Source organism: Larimichthys crocea, chromosome XVIII, assembly GCF_000972845.2.
Source record: "Larimichthys crocea isolate SSNF chromosome XVIII, L_crocea_2.0, whole genome shotgun sequence".
NCBI classification, from domain to species: Eukaryota; Metazoa; Chordata; class Actinopteri; family Sciaenidae; genus Larimichthys; species Larimichthys crocea.
The window spans coordinates 11,523,634-11,540,392 of record NC_040028.1 but is presented as its reverse complement, the minus strand read 5'-3'; the positions used below and the strand labels follow the sequence as shown (position 1 = coordinate 11,540,392).

At 42.4% G+C, this 16,759-nt stretch overlaps 1 protein-coding gene across 2 annotated transcripts in view; it reads right to left on the bottom strand.

The window, feature by feature from the left end:
• myo10l3 (myosin X, like 3) overlaps positions 1–16,759 on the bottom strand; it is a 52,545-nt gene that overhangs the window by 13,370 nt on the left and 22,416 nt on the right. For both annotated transcript variants that reach the window (XM_019259852.2, XM_019259853.2), the window contains exons 3-21: positions 16,525–16,683; positions 15,379–15,566; positions 15,133–15,267; positions 14,870–14,994; positions 14,738–14,751; positions 14,486–14,570; positions 14,272–14,378; positions 13,878–14,007; positions 12,953–13,071; positions 10,589–10,735; positions 9,948–10,048; positions 9,539–9,605; positions 8,856–8,948; positions 7,508–7,576; positions 5,336–5,418; positions 5,128–5,236; positions 3,541–3,621; positions 1,754–1,878; positions 1,512–1,626 (exon numbers count right to left, since the gene is read on the bottom strand). In XM_019259852.2, coding sequence (XP_019115397.1) covers positions 1,512–1,626; positions 1,754–1,878; positions 3,541–3,621; positions 5,128–5,236; positions 5,336–5,418; positions 7,508–7,576; positions 8,856–8,948; positions 9,539–9,605; positions 9,948–10,048; positions 10,589–10,735; positions 12,953–13,071; positions 13,878–14,007; positions 14,272–14,378; positions 14,486–14,570; positions 14,738–14,751; positions 14,870–14,994; positions 15,133–15,267; positions 15,379–15,566; positions 16,525–16,683 — 2,052 coding nt within the window. The remainder of the gene's footprint in view (positions 1–1,511; positions 1,627–1,753; positions 1,879–3,540; positions 3,622–5,127; positions 5,237–5,335; positions 5,419–7,507; positions 7,577–8,855; positions 8,949–9,538; positions 9,606–9,947; positions 10,049–10,588; positions 10,736–12,952; positions 13,072–13,877; positions 14,008–14,271; positions 14,379–14,485; positions 14,571–14,737; positions 14,752–14,869; positions 14,995–15,132; positions 15,268–15,378; positions 15,567–16,524; positions 16,684–16,759) is intronic.

Below are 16,759 nucleotides of genomic sequence, written 5' to 3'. Positions count from 1 at the left end.
AGTGTAAAGTCAAGTAGTCACTGGCAGAGTCAGCCAAATGTCAAAGTGCTGACCCTGTTTGTATAATGAAGCTTTACCCATGCAGAGGAAACATGATTTCTCTCTCTAAAGTCAGTAATACACCGTGACTCCAGACATCTTTATAGTGTGCACAGGCATGAGCACATTTGTGGTTATGCACTGATGAGATATTTATTAACAACCAACATGTGCTTTGCATCAAACATCTTTGGACCCGACATATATTTCAGCTTGCCATGTGTGCAGCTGACTCTATTCATAGTGTGCCAGCCAAATGGGGTATTACAACAAAACTGTCCAAAAGGGAAACAACAAATTTGAAACGTCTCAGTGATTTAACGGCCACCGAGGAACCACAACTTAGAGCAGGAAGTAACAGTGGGACAAATGTGGATTTAGCTGATTTTAAGAAAAGCCCATGAAACTGTTTTTATTTATATCCCCCTTTTTCTGCTGCGCGGAGGAGTTCAACCCGAAGCAAAGAGGATCTGCTGTCCGAATCAAACGAGTCATTAAAGGTTAATCATTCAGTGAGAGCGCAGTGAAACAAGAGATGGCTTTGCGCAGGGGTAGTTGATGATTGTTTGAAATAGATAAAAGATAAATGAAAGATGAGCATTGCTAACAGATGGAGATCTTTTCTGAGGATGAATGCATGAGAGGTGACATTCCTCTAACCTCTGTAACTCTTCTTCATCACTGCCTCCAAATCGTTTCGCCGTTTATTAAATCGGTAAGTGTCAAGAGGCGAACTCGGGATTACTGTAAGCCCTCGCACTGGGTTGCAGTTACAGTAACAGTTGTTGGTGTCAGGGTTTTTAGGAGTAGCCATCATGTAACTTTGCGGTTGCCCACAGGAGAGCAGTGGATTGACCACAACCGGCCAAAAAGAAAATCTCTGGGACATGAGTCACAGTTGGGGCTGTCCAAACTGTGGCACACATCTTGAAAATGACAGAATGAAGCTTGACTTCTTGGGAAAGAATCAGTTCCGGAAAGATGCCAGATTGAGTCAGTGTATCATGATTTCCTGCAGACTCATCTTTATGGAATTGTCTGTATCGAGTGTAAAACAGTGTTTTCTTGTTCAGTATGCTTTGAGGAGCATGCAGGTGATCCTGATCACCTGATCCTTCAGCCAGCTGTGTTCCTGTCTGCTTCAAGCCTGCAATTCTACCCTGCCCAAGTGTGTGTTGTGTTTATTCTTGTATTGATGACATCGTGGAGACAAGTATCTCTTCAAACAGTCATATTATGGGAACTCAAAGCTAAACCTAAAATGTCATGGTTTAGTCTTTGTTTTTGGATAATGTTAGGGACAGTTAGGTTAAGGGTTGGGGCTAGGTCGGGGTAGTGGTTATGGTTACTGTGAATATTCAGGGCATGAATGTAAGTCATGCTTAAGTGACAAAAACAAGTTTGGGCATGTGGGAGTATGTGTGTGTGTGTGTGTGTGTGTGTGTGTGTGTGTGTGTGTATATGTACTCCACCTTTGTCTTCCCCAGTTGCCACTCTTTCTTGGCTTTGTCGTGAAGTGTGAGAAGCTCTGAGCAGCTCTGTCTCTCGTCGTCTGAGTGGATTTTGTTCTTAACGATCATCTTGTACCTGTGGAAAAACACATAAAGACAGAGAAATACAATTTAGAGAAACAGAAGAGCGACATTTTTTTATTGTCTTGTTTGTTTTTGTACATGTACAGTGTATGGGTTCTTGTTTTTGTTTTTTTGCTGACCTGCTGTAGAAGTCCTTAAAGGTTCTACGAACAGGGAAACCAGCCCTGCGGATCTTCACAGTTTCCAGCATCCCAGAGTATCTCAGCTGGTTCAGGACCACATCAGGATCAAACTGGTTGGCCTTCTGTAGATGACAAACAACAAAACAACATGAAAACTACAAATATGAAAATGTGAAACCAATAAAAACCAGCATACAGACTTTATTAACTGTTAACTGGAAGACCTCGGGCAGCTTAACACTGCAAGCAAATACAATCCTCCTCTGATGCGCCCACACACACACAGCAATTCAAAAGGTATTACTGCTGAGTCAAGTTAAACTTGAACTAAAAAGTAAATTACCATGGTGAGCGCTATCATTTTACATTAACAATAAGGTTACTGCAAAGAAAACACACACCATCAGAGAGAAACCTGAACGCTGTTGAGCAAGACCTTGCCAACCGGGCAGATCTTTCTTTTCTGGAATAATCAGCTGCATTGTTCACAGCTCTGTGTAACCAGGCCCTGGTTTTCAGAAAGCATCTGTAATGTCTGCTGCATTACACCTCGACACAGGCTGCCTGATCACTCAGAGGTATCACCACACGAAGGACATTGTCACCCACAGGGCACACACGGCACTGGATGTAAGCCCCGCACATGGACCACAAGCATTCCCAAAATGTGTCGGTCTAATTACAGGCTAACGCTACTATGCATGGAAAACAGACACACTTGAATACAAAGCCACTTGCACGCTTGCATGTGTCACAATTAAAACGCACACACATAAACGTGCACCCCTCTGAGCCGTGAACTCTGCTCTTTAGCAGAGGATTTAGGCAGCTGAAAGAGGTACGGCATGTCGACTTGTTTGAGTGAAAACAAGCCGACCCTTCCCTCTGCGACATTGTTTCCAAGGAGAGAGTGCATGTGAATCGCAGTGATACAATGTGTACGTCAAGTGTGTGTGTGTGTGTGTGTGTCTTTCCATGCATGCGATCATGTCAGAGGATTGCGTGCACACGATCCTGTCATTCTGCAGGATTTACAGAGGCACGGCTCGCCCCATCTTGACCGACCGTAGCCAGGTGAACGAATGTGAAGCGGAGCCAATGACGGCAGAGAGACGGGTGTGAGAGGAAGGCAGTGAGAGGAAGACAGCACAGTTTCCATGCTAATAAGTAAGAGAGAAGGTGTGGAATGACACACAGGGAGAAGACAATCACCCCACTGTGTATATTAATAAGTAACAGAAAGCTCGTACATTATATAACCAACCAACTATCCCATAGAAAATAAAAACTGGATAACAGTGCAAATAGAGAAAGGCTTTGCAGTTATGTGGTAAAGCATAGTGGAGGAAAAGAGGCCTAATAACCTCAGCCACAGTACTGTGGTCTTATCTTGGCATTCCACTATAGCAGCCAGATCAGCAGAGTATCAGCCAAGCCGCTGCAGCTGGAGTGGCCAGCAGTGACCTCTGACCTCTGGTAAACAGGGTAAAGTGGTAGGAATGTGCTGGTACACAGCCCTTTTATTTCAGGAAGCACAATGAGAGTCTTTGCACCAAAGCAAAAGAGCAGTATTTGTTTATTAGTAATGTAAATGTGCAGCAAAGTGAACATTTATATGACTTTGCGGCAATGAGACTAAATATTAGCTCTGAGCAATGCAAGCTATGAATAGCACAAAGGAGGTTTAACTTTGCAGGCGCTGACCTTGACAAGACCTGGCAGGGTTTCTGACATTTTTTTTTTTTTTTTTTTTTTTTTGGTGCAAGGAAATTTGCATGACCTACCTTGTCCATGTTTGGTTTGATGCAGCGTACAAAAAAGGGGTTGGAGGCACTTAGTGTGGCCATTAGGGAATGAAGAGAGTCCTGAAACACACAAGCAAAAGGAGGATTAAGTCTAGACACCGAATATATTCCTTTTCACCAACAGACTTAAGAACTCTTTCGTCCCCCCTGACCATCAGGCTGTACAACAGCTCTCAGTGATGGCAGGAGACACAATAGACACTGGACAAATCTCTTTGCACTACTTCCTGGAGCCACTGTCATTGCCATGTCTGACTACCTCTGCTACATGTGGTGACTGTGACTTTCATTCATTCATTTCATTCATCTGTTTAATTTCATTGCACACAGTCCTTTCTCATTTGTAGTCCTTTCTCATATTTGTAAAAAACATTTCTACTTCTACAGTCACTTTATATTTTTAATATAGTTTATGGTTGTATAAAACATTTTTATTTCTAGTAACTTTCTATTTTTTATATAGTTTTTGTATAGACGTTTAGCACGGGTTAACTCATCACAGTTATGTATTTATTTTCTATGCAAATGTCTAATTCCTCTGCACATTTTTTAACTTTCAGAGTTTTAACTTCTGCACATTTTTAATTTCTCTGTACATATTGAAATTCTATGCAAATGTTTAATTTATCTGCAAATGTTTAATTTTATTACATATGTGTAATTTCTTTGATTTCTCTGTACACATTTAAATTTACATTTATCTCAGGTCATTTTCAGCGTATGGTTACTGTGTTATAAGTTAACTCTAATGTATGTTCAATGTATGTTACTGCTACTGGATGATCTAACTGCATCTATCTATCTATCTATCTATCTATCTATCTATCTATCTATCTATCTATCTATCTATCTATCTATCTATCTATCTGTCTATTTATTTATGCATGTGCTTCTCACCTCGTGGACAATAAAAGTTAGAGCAAGTATCAAGACCACAATGTGTCTGTCTAGTTTGATTATTTCAAGCAGCATGAGTATTACTCTGTCCATATTTACCTTAACACACACAAACATAAACACACACACACACACACACACTCCGAGGACCCTTGAACCTCGCAGGCTATGTCAGCCTCGCTCTCCTAGCTGCCTCAGACAGTCTGTCTCCAGCGAGTCCTGGCCTGGCAAAGCTGAGCGTGATTGGCCCCTGGTTGGCCCCTCTCTGCCCAGCCATCAACCCTAATCCCCTGGCTTTAGGAACTGTAGGCCAGGGCAACCTGCCAAATCCTCCCCTGCTCCTTCTCTCTCCACGCTGCAGTTAGAACATGCTAAGCTGGGCTACACCCCCTCCATCACCACGGCCACATATTTCATACATCCCATCACCCGTCATTCTCTGCAGATCAAATACACTGACTGCATTCTCCTTCCCCCTCTGTCTCTCAGTGATTTCTATTCTCCCTGTTCTCAGTGCCCCCCCGCGCTCATACTCATCATGCCAAGGAAAAGAGCCAAATGTTGAGGGTTAAGGGATCTTTATATGTAGCAGCACGAGAGACAATTAACTTGTTGTCTGTGTGACGACTGTTACAGTCATGAGTCAGATCATAGAAGCTTCAGTCTCACCCTGAACTGAGAGCTGACAGTGGGCTTGCGTCGGGCCGTGCCCATCTTTAAGGTCTCATCTCCACTTCTGCTACCGACGCGCTCAAAGAGGTCATAGATGAAGTCGAGCCTGCAGACACACAGTGCAGAACAGGTGATTGTGAAGACGTGTGATATGAACTGAATCGTACAGGTGTGAGTTCAGCATGCAGAGGACAGAGACGCTTACCTGCTGTCTTTGAGAATAAACAAGATGTCATCTCTGAAAGTGTCTCTGTTCTTCTCCAGGATCCCACGCACGTCATAAAGCACCTAAAACAGAAGTGAATACACAAAAAACAGTAGGTAAGAGTAGAGATAAGAGATAACAAGACTTTATTCATGTCGTAGCAGAGGAAAAAGTTAAAAGAGGAAACATTAATAAAAAATTATATACTTGGGGTATGTACATGATTTGTGTCATGACTTGATTTGTGATTTGTAGCATTATCCAAATATAATTTAATCAGATATTCTGTTAAGTAGAATAGTAGTCCAATCAGAGGACTCAATGGCTAATATTGTTTGAGCAGAATATATTATGAAGATTAAAAAAATAAAAAATATACTGGTGTTTTTGTCTGGGATTCACACAGCAATATCTGATATTTAAAAATAATAATAATAATATTTATATTATTCTAATAATGATAAAGGTTTAATAAAAGATAATGGACTTTGTGTTATGTCACATGAGTACTGCAGCAAACTGTTACCACAGAACTTACTGAATTTGTCAGAGGTGCAGAAGATTTTCAAATAAAACTATTTGTCGGCAAAGGTGTCATTATAGACCAATAATTTATATGCTTGAATACATGGAAATATTTTTTTTTTCCATATTTACATGCACTATATTTATCTTCTGAAGGCTCATTATTAAAACTTGATGTTTTTTCAGAGCATGACATGAGTGCGGAATGTAAATGAAAAAAAAAGACAAGGCGGGACGGGCCTCTTCGTGTATAGCAGAGCGCCTGTGTGTTAATGCAGTCACCTGTTGAGTTGTGTTCAGCCTTCATCTTAGCAACACGGCATTCCTCTGCTAGTCCTGACTGAATTGAATGTGTGTGTGTGTGTGTGTGTGTGTGTGTGTGTGTGTGTGTGTGTGTACCTCTGTGTAATGAGAACAAAAGTGCATAGTAATTATTCTATGCTGGAAAATGCACAGAAATAATCAGAAAATAAACACTTTACAATGCGTGTATCTTGCGTTCACAGCTGTGCGCGTATACCAGAATCCAATAACAACCTCTGTCCCAAAGCCTTGAGGCTCACAGGGAGCCATGAGATCCAAACTTGACGACGCATGTATTTATAAATCACAGACACACTAATTACACTCCATTCCTCTCTCATTGGAAAAGACTCGTACAAAAGGCTCTCTGTGTCTGTCAAGTTCAAGTTCAGTTAACTAAGACAGTTAACTACGATGATTTCATGATGCTGCAGAAACACTGGTGTGGTGACAAGAGGAATTGCACACAGTTTGAACTGTGTTACAGGTGGAAAGCACATTAATCATGCACACAAAACTCTCACAAAACAGGAATGAAACACAGCCCGTGTGCAATGTTGTATTTGCAAACAGACATGTTTATATATCGCCTCTTATCGCGAAGGTTCACAAAGTGTGGTGGGGGATTTCTTGTTGCTGTTAAAGTTCATGTCTGACAATGAGAGACTTAATCTGAATTGACTGCATTTCCCTGGCTACTACACGGATAATCCGATCTATGGGAGGATGCTACTATTCCCCTCACCGAACTCACAGCACCGTTTCGGATAACAGAAGGAGCTTTCAGAGAGGCGACTAAACTCTCCAGAGAGACACACTGGAGAGACAGAGAGAGAGACAGAAAGAGAGAGAGAGGAGGAACAACTGGCTGGCCTGCCCGCCCTCTCTGGACCAAGTCATTACCATAGACATCCATGCCAGGCTTGTGACTGAGCAGCTCACACTCACACTGAGGAGACCTTGTCTGAGGCAGCCTTCATAAGGCCATTCTTTATAAAGGCGAATCTTTCTACTCATCGCCCACAGATCCCCCCCTCCCTCCTGTCCTATCTACTCTCTCCAATTCTGCCTCTTCCCTTTTTCCTTTCTCTACACTTCCGTCAAGATTAACCTCTGCCGTCATGTCAGCAAAGGAAGGAGCGGATGACGGTGAAGCAGTCACTCCTGACTCAGGGAAAAAGGATGGCGGAGGAGGGGTTGGGCATCATCCTGTAGAAGATTTTGGCAAAGACAATCCCGCTGCTCATCCAACAACTACATCACTTCCCCGTCTTATTTAATCAGGGAGGAAAGAACCTCCATATCTGTGTTTGTGTATACGTGTGTGTAAGTGTTGTTAATTACCTCTCCAGCGTAGTGCTTGATGCCAAACTGGTGGTCGTTCACTCTGGGCTTCACATAATATGGGTTTGTCTGAGGAGGACAAAGAGGCCGCTGACTTTTAGAAATTAGTACTAATCAAATTAAGCAGAATACATATTACATTAAGACCTCCAAGAGGGAGTGCAGAGGGACGCTGAAAGCACAGTAACACACACAGTGTGAAGCTGATGAATATTGTCAATATCAAATGACCTGTTCGCTGTTTTTCAAGACACTTTATTGCACTTAAATAGTCGTGGACTCACACTGTCACACCGAGAGGCACACAAGTAACAAGGTCACCAGCTGCATGCTGTGGATCTCCAGTGCACAAAAAGTTGTCATGCGGTTATGGTGAAACATTTTCCTAGTATGTGGGCCAGTGCAGTGCATTGCATGAGTATGAGTATTACATGGAAGAGGGCACTTCATCTTATTTCGCACACTGGAAGTTGACCATAGAGGGCACTTTATCACATTTTATCTACCAAAAGGGGAATCAAGGAGGGGACCTTGGTCTACCAGTGACCAGAAATTCTGTGTAAAGTGTTATGTGCCACGCCTACTCGTGGGAGCAGTCAAGCAGCAATTTTGAAGCGACTGAAATGTGTCACATGAGTTCAGAAAATGACATGACTAACTTTGAAACACTCAGAGCGAGATGAATTAATCTCGATCTCTCTGCTAGGGGTGCAGGAGTATGCTCAGGGTGGCCTCAGCGTGTCATCGAGCCACCCTTTAAGGACCGCCCACAAAATCCAGCAACTATTTTCCAACATATTTAATATATTTTGAACGAAATCTCAAAATTGCCTTTACATGCCTTTACTCTAACCCTTTCGACCATGACCTTAAAACTTAACACATGCTTCAGACACCTCGAGTAGAGGTCAGGCAGTTCTTAAGTTTCACTTTGTAACCCTCCTGTTTTTTTTCTGTCTGCCATAGAAAACCCTGTGTGGGTTTACCGAGGACACTCTTTTCTCCTGCATACAATGCTGATCAGGCCCGGAGAATGGCTGATCACATTTCAGCATTGTTGTGTTTGCATGTGAGAGCGACTCAGGGGGCGTGTACAGGTGCCGCACAGACGTTCAATGCAGCACCAAAGGCAACAGGCGATTTATCAGCCAACAGGAAGGTTTAACTCCTTGATGCTGTTTAGATTAGACGGTGGTGAAGGCATAGCTTCAATCAGGGTTAAGGAGCTTTAGTGGATGAATATGGGACATTTTTATGTCTTTGTGAGTGTCTGCCTTGCGAGGGATAGTAGTCATGCACTGCTGCACGTGTGAAAGATGCACATTTTCATGTGTGCGTGTGGACTCACTGCATGGCGGCTGTGCAGTTTCTCCAGAAGGGTGTAGTCCGTGCCTTTGGGGAAGCGACTCTCCTCATTGATAAGAGCCAACATGCCCAGTTTCTAAAGGGGAGACAGACAAGAGGAGCAGAGACGTTGAAACACACCGCAGTCATGATGGAACTAGTTATAATCCCATTGGGGCACATCTGGCAGCTTTTATTATAACAATGCGTCCAGGAAACAGCATAGTAATTCATTCAATTTTCTCTTTTGTTTATAAAAAGAAGGTTCACAGAGCAGGCACGATGTTGGGCAACACCTTGCTTCATATTTCTAAAGATACACACAGTCATGCAGCAGGAATCATGTCATCAAGCCAAATGCAAGTATATAAGTACAACATGTGTGTAATATTCTCTTTTTGCCTCCCCTAAACTCACCAAGTTTGTGATTTTGATCATCATCGTAACTACGGTTAAATAAAACAACACCAATTTGTCTCGATGCTTCATCAAGCATACCTCCAGCCGCAGAGTGGTGTACATTACTGTGCATGCAACATGCAAAACGAGACAATATAATGATAGAGTTGGAGATGGAGGTCAGTGTAAGCACAGTGTGGCGTCTGGGTCAGCACACTCTGGCTGGCGGTTAGCGGTCGATCCTGGTGGTGACTTTGCTCTCTCATGGTCTGACTGACTGTCTGTTACCTTTTCTATGAGATCCAGACACTCAGCATTATCCATCCAGTCTATGGCCTCCCACTGGATCCCCTCCCTGTGAGGACAAAGACACACACACACACATGTATATATATAAATATAAACAACTAGGAAGACACAATGGCTGTATTGTCCTGCATGGACATGTGATGAAATGAGCCATGTCCAAGCTGCTGGCCCATTATACAAGAAAACAACTGTCTGGGGGAGAAACGGAGCCTTTTCCAAACCTCTGGCAGTTTGCCTGTATTGCCAAAAGGCCCAACCCCCATCAGCCAGCCCTATCTGTCTCCAGCACATGAAAAGTTTTGTTTTACTTTCAGTGTATCCACCAGTGTACAGGCTTAATCCGCAGTGATATATGTCTTTCTTGTTGAGATATATTAAACATATTTACCTGTTGTACTCCAGCTGCTCCAGCGAGAAGATGTGCTTGTTGAAATACTCCTGGAGTTTCTCGTTGGCGTAGTTGATATTAAACTGTTCAAACCGGTTCACCTACAAGATGGAAGAAGCCATCAGTTCTGTAGCTTAAAGTTCCCCTTTTGGACATGTTTAAGGACTAGGCAAGATGTCTCACACTTCACTGAAAAGTCCAAACAAGTTGCACACTGAACCAGGATTCTGATATCACAAGATTTAAGCACATCGATTTGAGTACATCGCTCTGCACAGTGGTGGACAAACATCCAAATAAAGTTAAGGTCAAAATGAAGCCGCATCAGGGCTATGTGATGTGGTCATATCGGATTTGTTGGCAGTGGCCAAACAATCCGCCATCTGTAATCAGAATCGGATATATAATCCTGTTATTTAAGTAGAAAAAGGTGCAAATGTCTGTGCAGCTTCATATTTCATTGGAGTATTTGACTGACGTGTTTGTAAATCTGGTGCACAGAAGTATGAAATGAAAAAGCTTAAATCTCTCATGGAAAACTGTTTCATTACTCATACTAAGTAGCTGACAGAAAATAAGTTTCCAGGAACTATAAATAAGGAATTTTCTTTTGCAGAGTAAAGCTTAAATTGGACTTTCACCTCGAAGTTCTCGAAGCCAAAAATGTCGAGGATGCCGATGGACTTGAAGTTGTCTTTCCCCTTGATCTTTTGGTTGATCCTCATTATGATCCAGGAGAAACACTGAGAATAAAGTGCCATGGCAACAGAGTCTCGCGAGTCCACAGCCTGCAAAATAGGACACAAAGAGACAAGGTTACCATGGATACCAAGTCGGGAATAAAAAATAAGAGAGGGGAAAACTTTGCTGTATACTCAATGCAAGATACAGCATATCAGCACATACATTTCAACAGACAGTGACATTATTGATTGTTTGACTGACGGGGCGTGTAAGGCCACAGCGAAGTGTCTATAAAACAAATAGTGGTTGGGAGACAAAAGGTGTGTCAGCGTCTGTCTGCAAGCAGCAGGTAAGACAAGGTCTGTTTTCACAACAGACAGCGGCGTTTATCGCCTGCCTATCTTAAGAGTGACGGATCGCAGGCAGTATTTATTGTACTTCAAAAATCCAGTGAAAACAAAGACAAATCATAGTAATGTATAAACATGCTTTCGTTGTCTCTAGATTTATTATCTTTTTTTGCTTTAACCCTGCACAAAGAAAAACATCTTGGCTGTTATAACTTTCTCCTCACCTCCCACAGAGACAGAAAGGTCATAATGACAGAAAGCAGAGGCAAGTGGTGACGAGTATCGCCGTACATTTTGAGGAATATCTTATACTTGTCCATACTTTGATACTTCCTGGTAATAATACTCGTGGTTTGAATGCAATGGAGTAATTTTACATTGTTGTATTGGTTCTGTCACTTAAATTAAGGATCTAAATACTTCCTCCACCACATACACCATCTGTAATTAATTTATGCTGGGATTAGCAGATCAGCAGGATTTTTTATTTACATGTAATGTAGAAGACGGAAGATGAGTGTCTGAAAGGCAGATGAAGACCATGTGGTGTAGTCAAAGGTCTCCAAGTTTTCCAAAGTCAACAATGAACTGCTAAACTCAACTTTGAAGTCTGCATTGATGAGAAGTCCTTGAGATCCTAGGGTAAACTCAATTTGCTGAGAAAGCCCATGTGAAGGAAAGCTCCAGAAAAGGTAAGTGAACTTTTAGTTACTGTATGTGTTGCCTCTACTTTCTTGTGATTGACAAAGTAGGTGCTGGTAATTTGTAACAAACCACAGGTCAAACAAATCCTAAAATCTTTTTCTAATCACAGATGACTGAAAGACTGATTTTCTCCAGCTGCCGTGAAGTCGGCTTTTCATCCAGACACCATCCGTGTACGAATGAAAAAGCTTGAGCTTGCCAGCTACACTTCCTCCACAGGCATTGTGCTCGAATTGAAAACAAAACAAGAGTGTGGCGTTGTGTACTGTATTTAGGGGCAACAATGTTCCTGGGCTTTTGAGTAATCCATCATGCCCCGTCACCTCCTGCAACTAGCGGGTGTGAACTGAGTGCTGGTGGCTCCAGGATCTCCGTCACAGGGGTGAGAAGAATGGCTGTTTGTCTAGTATGGGGTGGGGGGCTAGTGCAGGCAGTCGTGGGGTGGGTGACCCCTGGCCACTGTGAGAAGAAGCCATTCTTAGTGACTCCAGGGCTGGAATAATGAACTCTATTAAGAGACAAGCTGCTTCAAAGGCCAGGCAGAACAAGCAGCAGCAGGGTGACAGCACAAGGTCTTTGTCTGGTGATGAAAAGCTTTCTTGTGACTTTCGTGTCCCTGTGATAATAGTAAAGGTCCATTCTGCATATTCGCTGATATTTATGCGTATGAGTGGGCCGAAGGCTCAAGCTCAGCCAAAAAGGATTGTGTCATGCGTCAGAATGTGCTTGTGGCATATGTTGAAAAGGATAACACATGCAGATAAAGACTTGTGAAATATTCACATTAATTAGACGCCACAGCATGGACATTTGAAGCCGAGAGACACACGGGTGACTTATTACACCACCGTCTTGGTGAGGAGAAGACTCTCACTTCAACCCTCAGTCATTGGCCCTATTGTGCTTTTGACTCAGATCACTATCATGATGGCTTTATTGTGCCAGGAATCTGGCAGACAAAAAGCAGGAAATGACTGGGAGTCACGCAAGGGATCTGGAGAGGCATGTGGGGGAGAGCACTAGGAGAAAGGCTGTGTGTGTGTGTGTGTGTGTGTTACCAGGACAGGGGAGGGAGAGGAGTGAGGGCAGAGGGCAACAAACAGACATCTACTGTATGTTTCTTTTATTTAATTCAAGAAAAAAAAGGCAGAAGAACTCCCTGAAATCTAAGAAATAATACTAAAAACATATATTGTTTTGTGTTAGTTGGGCGATTCCTATAAGGAGCAGTGGAGGAGGAGGAGGTCTGGTTGGATGTGTTGTTACCTGCTCCACGGTGAGTGGTGAGCAGATCTCCTCTCCTCTGAGGATCATGGAGCGTTGGGTCAACACCTCGGACAGCTGGAAGGAATCCAGGCCGAGCAGATCGCTGACATTACTGACCACTGAAAGACACACAAATGCATTAGCCGTAGTGTTTGTGTAAGTAACAGACACGCAGACGGTTCATGTGACTCTTATTGATGTCAAACAACTGATGCGACATACAGACGGTGATCCCATACAGTCTATAAGAAACTCTACTCTGTTTGGTGGAGCTGTAGTATTCTGCAGTCACTGTAGTTCACTGGTTCTTTGGAAAAGAGGTCAGACACAGTGAACAAAGGAGCCTTGAGCTCATGTTACAGCCTGTTCAGGGCTCTGTCTAGTACTATGTCAATCAAACTTGGGGGCATGAGGAAAACTGTACAGTGGTCCGACATCAGTGAGGAGATAAATGTCTATTTTGGAAGATTTTTCAATACATTTCAGCAGAAATAATACGTCTTTATTTTTTTTATTTTTTTCCAAAAATAGTATTAAAGAAGATTGATGAAATATTCATCTTTAGTAGCTGCAGTTTTTAATGATGGTCTCACCGAAGTGTTAATGAGCTCAAAAAAAAGGTTGGTTGTCTCTTTGTCTGGTTGCCAAAGGAAAACTTGTTTGGCAAGTTCCAAATAGTTTCCTAATGGAAGTGTAAAAAAACTCTAAATTAGTATTAATGATAACACAAACACTTCCTTGGAAAAGCTATTTAAACCAAACCTAAAGTAATATTTACTTAATATTGTAAACTCCCATATTTGTTTAATTGTATGCTTCTTATAGGAATCGCAGATTCCCAGAATTACGAGTGGTGCATATTGAGGATGTGAATCACACATTTCGTCAGGATCACGGTCTGTTTTGTGTTCATTCTTTTTCCTACCCCCTTTGGAAGTGATCTGAGCCCCGCCAGCAGTCATGAATTCAATGTTGCCCATCTGGAGGACAGCGGACAGCAGCTTGAAAACGTCTCTGATCTCCTCCTCAGTGAATTCCATCACTTTCAGGGCCTCCTGCAGCACAATGCAGACACGGTTGCACAACATGTCATGTCATGCCATTCAAGACATGACAGCAGTTAAACCTTATTTGGTTTTTACTTGAAGCGGTTAAACACTTGTATGAACAGAATTCAAAATGTGTCTCCAAAGTCAACATGACGCAGTCATGTTTCCTAGAAGTCAAATTTCTTTCTGGGAATGTGGTATTACACTCATGATAAAGAGTTATGGCGCCCCCTGGAGGAAAAGCAAACAATGTATTCATCTTCTCTTTACCATCACACTGTCAAAGAGCTGCTTGTCATCCAGACTGCTGTCCTGCACGCAGCCCGACTGGCTCAGGTAGTGATACGACTCAGGACCCTCAGACAGGAGGTACATGTCTGCAACAGACAGACACCAGGAAGATCACACTTAGAACTGTTTCATGTTTTTTATAATATTTAGTCATTAATTATTTGCTATCACTAATTACTGTGTGAAAACAAACCTCTGTGATCTTTGTCCGCCCCTGCTAACAGAGCATAGAAGATGTGGTAGTTTCTTTCTCCGGGATTCTGTCGAACCACACGGTTCTTGGAAAGAGAAGACAGTTTGAAAAAAATGTGTTTCTGACTACATAACATTACTTATTATTGATATTCATATTAGTATTAAATCAAATAATCAACTTTCTGATCCCAGTAGTTGCCCCTTAAATGTTTCTTTTTCTGTTAGTGGTTGCAACAGAACACAAGCTTACCTTTTCCAGTAAATCTGATGATTGAAAGTCAAGGAGAACAATGCAATCTTACAGTGAATGTGTCCTCTGAGCCAAACACTATGGACCATTTGATTTCTCTACAGTATATTTAAGTGAACCGTTGAAGGATACAGTCAATAATGCAGCCTCCCTGAATGTTTCCGTTCTGTGAAAAGTGGAGCTGGATAAACTTCCCAAAGCGACTGGAGTTATTGTTGTACACGGTCTTGGCATTCCCAAAGGCTTCCATGATGGGACTGTAGACAGAGAAAAAGTAATCAGACAAACAAAATCTCTTTTATTTTTTACATATCATATGTCTGTTACATATTCACATATGCAAAACACCACAAATAATGATAAATATCATTGCTCTTAAACTTATTAAACAGTACCTGCTCTGCACGAGGGCCTGCTCCACCCTGGTGGTCCTCTCTGACAGAGGAGTACCTGCCGAGTTTTGACTCATCACTGACAGAAACTTCAGCAGCAGCTTGGTGCTCTCCGTCTTTCCAGCACCGCTCTCACCACTGAAGGCACGGAGACAAAGATATACATACATAAATGGATTCATCGACTTATTTAACTTATTTCTATTTCAATTCAACTCATGACTGCTTTGTAAAGCTGTTCCTCCTCACCTGATGAGGACACACTGGCTGTCATGTCTCTTCCACAGGCAGCGGTAACACTCATTGGCCACAGCAAAAATATGAGGAGGCAGCTCCCCCATCTGGTGTTTGCTGTACAGATCGACTGCAGTGCCTTCATACAGGCCCGCTATCTGCTTGTAGGGATTTACTGCTGCGAGGATCGAACCAATGTTTGTCTGGAGGGAATGCAAAAGAACAAAGAGGTACAAGGTAGAAAGAAGGAAATAAAAAAAATGGAAGTAGACAGATTATCAATAAAAGGTGACAGAATACACATGATGGTGTGAAAATTTTTACAACAGAATTTGGAGCTTTTTCATCTTGCCAAGCACAATGAACTTCTGTGTGAACAGTACAATTGCTTAAAAGTTCAGTAGATTCACCCAGTTTCCTGTCTCCTTCCTCTGACACACTACCTGGACTCAGTAACACTGCATATGGCCTAGTTTGCGCCGAGGCTGGTAATATTTTAGGATCCATTGCTCCTGCTCGGGTAATGCGCTTTGGGGAAAAGTGCCTAACAAAAGTGTGTTTGTGGGTCATCATTCTACAATGATCGTTCTGCGATGCCATGTAGACGGACCAGGCGAGCCCTCGGAGATGAGATTAGGAGATAGGATTTCGAAAAACATAGTTACCACGAGTCTGTGGGCAACGATTATTTTATTAAAGCCCGGCTAGTGTTTCAGTGCTCTACTGTGAAAATAATCCTGCCAGTGAGACAGGGTCAAACAAACATATCTAGAATCCTTTATAGGAATTTCCAGATGAATAATCTTCATTGTATTCCAGGAGTTATATGTGTTTTGTTAAGTGTTGTTCTTCTCTATGTTTTTAGAACCTTATCTTCAGTCTGCTTTGCTTAGTAATCGTGTTAATTTCCTACAAAATCCTCTGAAAATCCCCCAAAACTTTATTATTCAACCATGCAACATCAGAGTGTAAACAGGGTCATGCTCCTTAGTCAACATACAACACTTCTTGCTGTATTGTATTTGCCAAAGATACACCAAATAGGGACGTTTCTTATTGAGGTTTTTGTTAAAATACAGCCCTGCAGCAACACAATGAGCCCACAGATTCCAGGTACATCATGGTGGTAAACGTGCTCACAGGTTAAGACAGTGCCCTTACATAGATGTTGTCTTTCTGGTAGCGCAGAAAGAGGTTGTGCATGATGGCGGCTTCATGCAGTTCTGCCAGCGTGGACATGTCCTCCACTCCATTGACGCTGCTGGGGTGCATCGGGTACACCGTCTCTCTGTTCAAGTCAGCCTTCTGTAGGTAGATCACCTGGAACAACACATCCAGAAACTTTCACAATCCTGTTTGTCAGTTGGCAAAACCAGCAGCAGCATTTAGGGGAAAT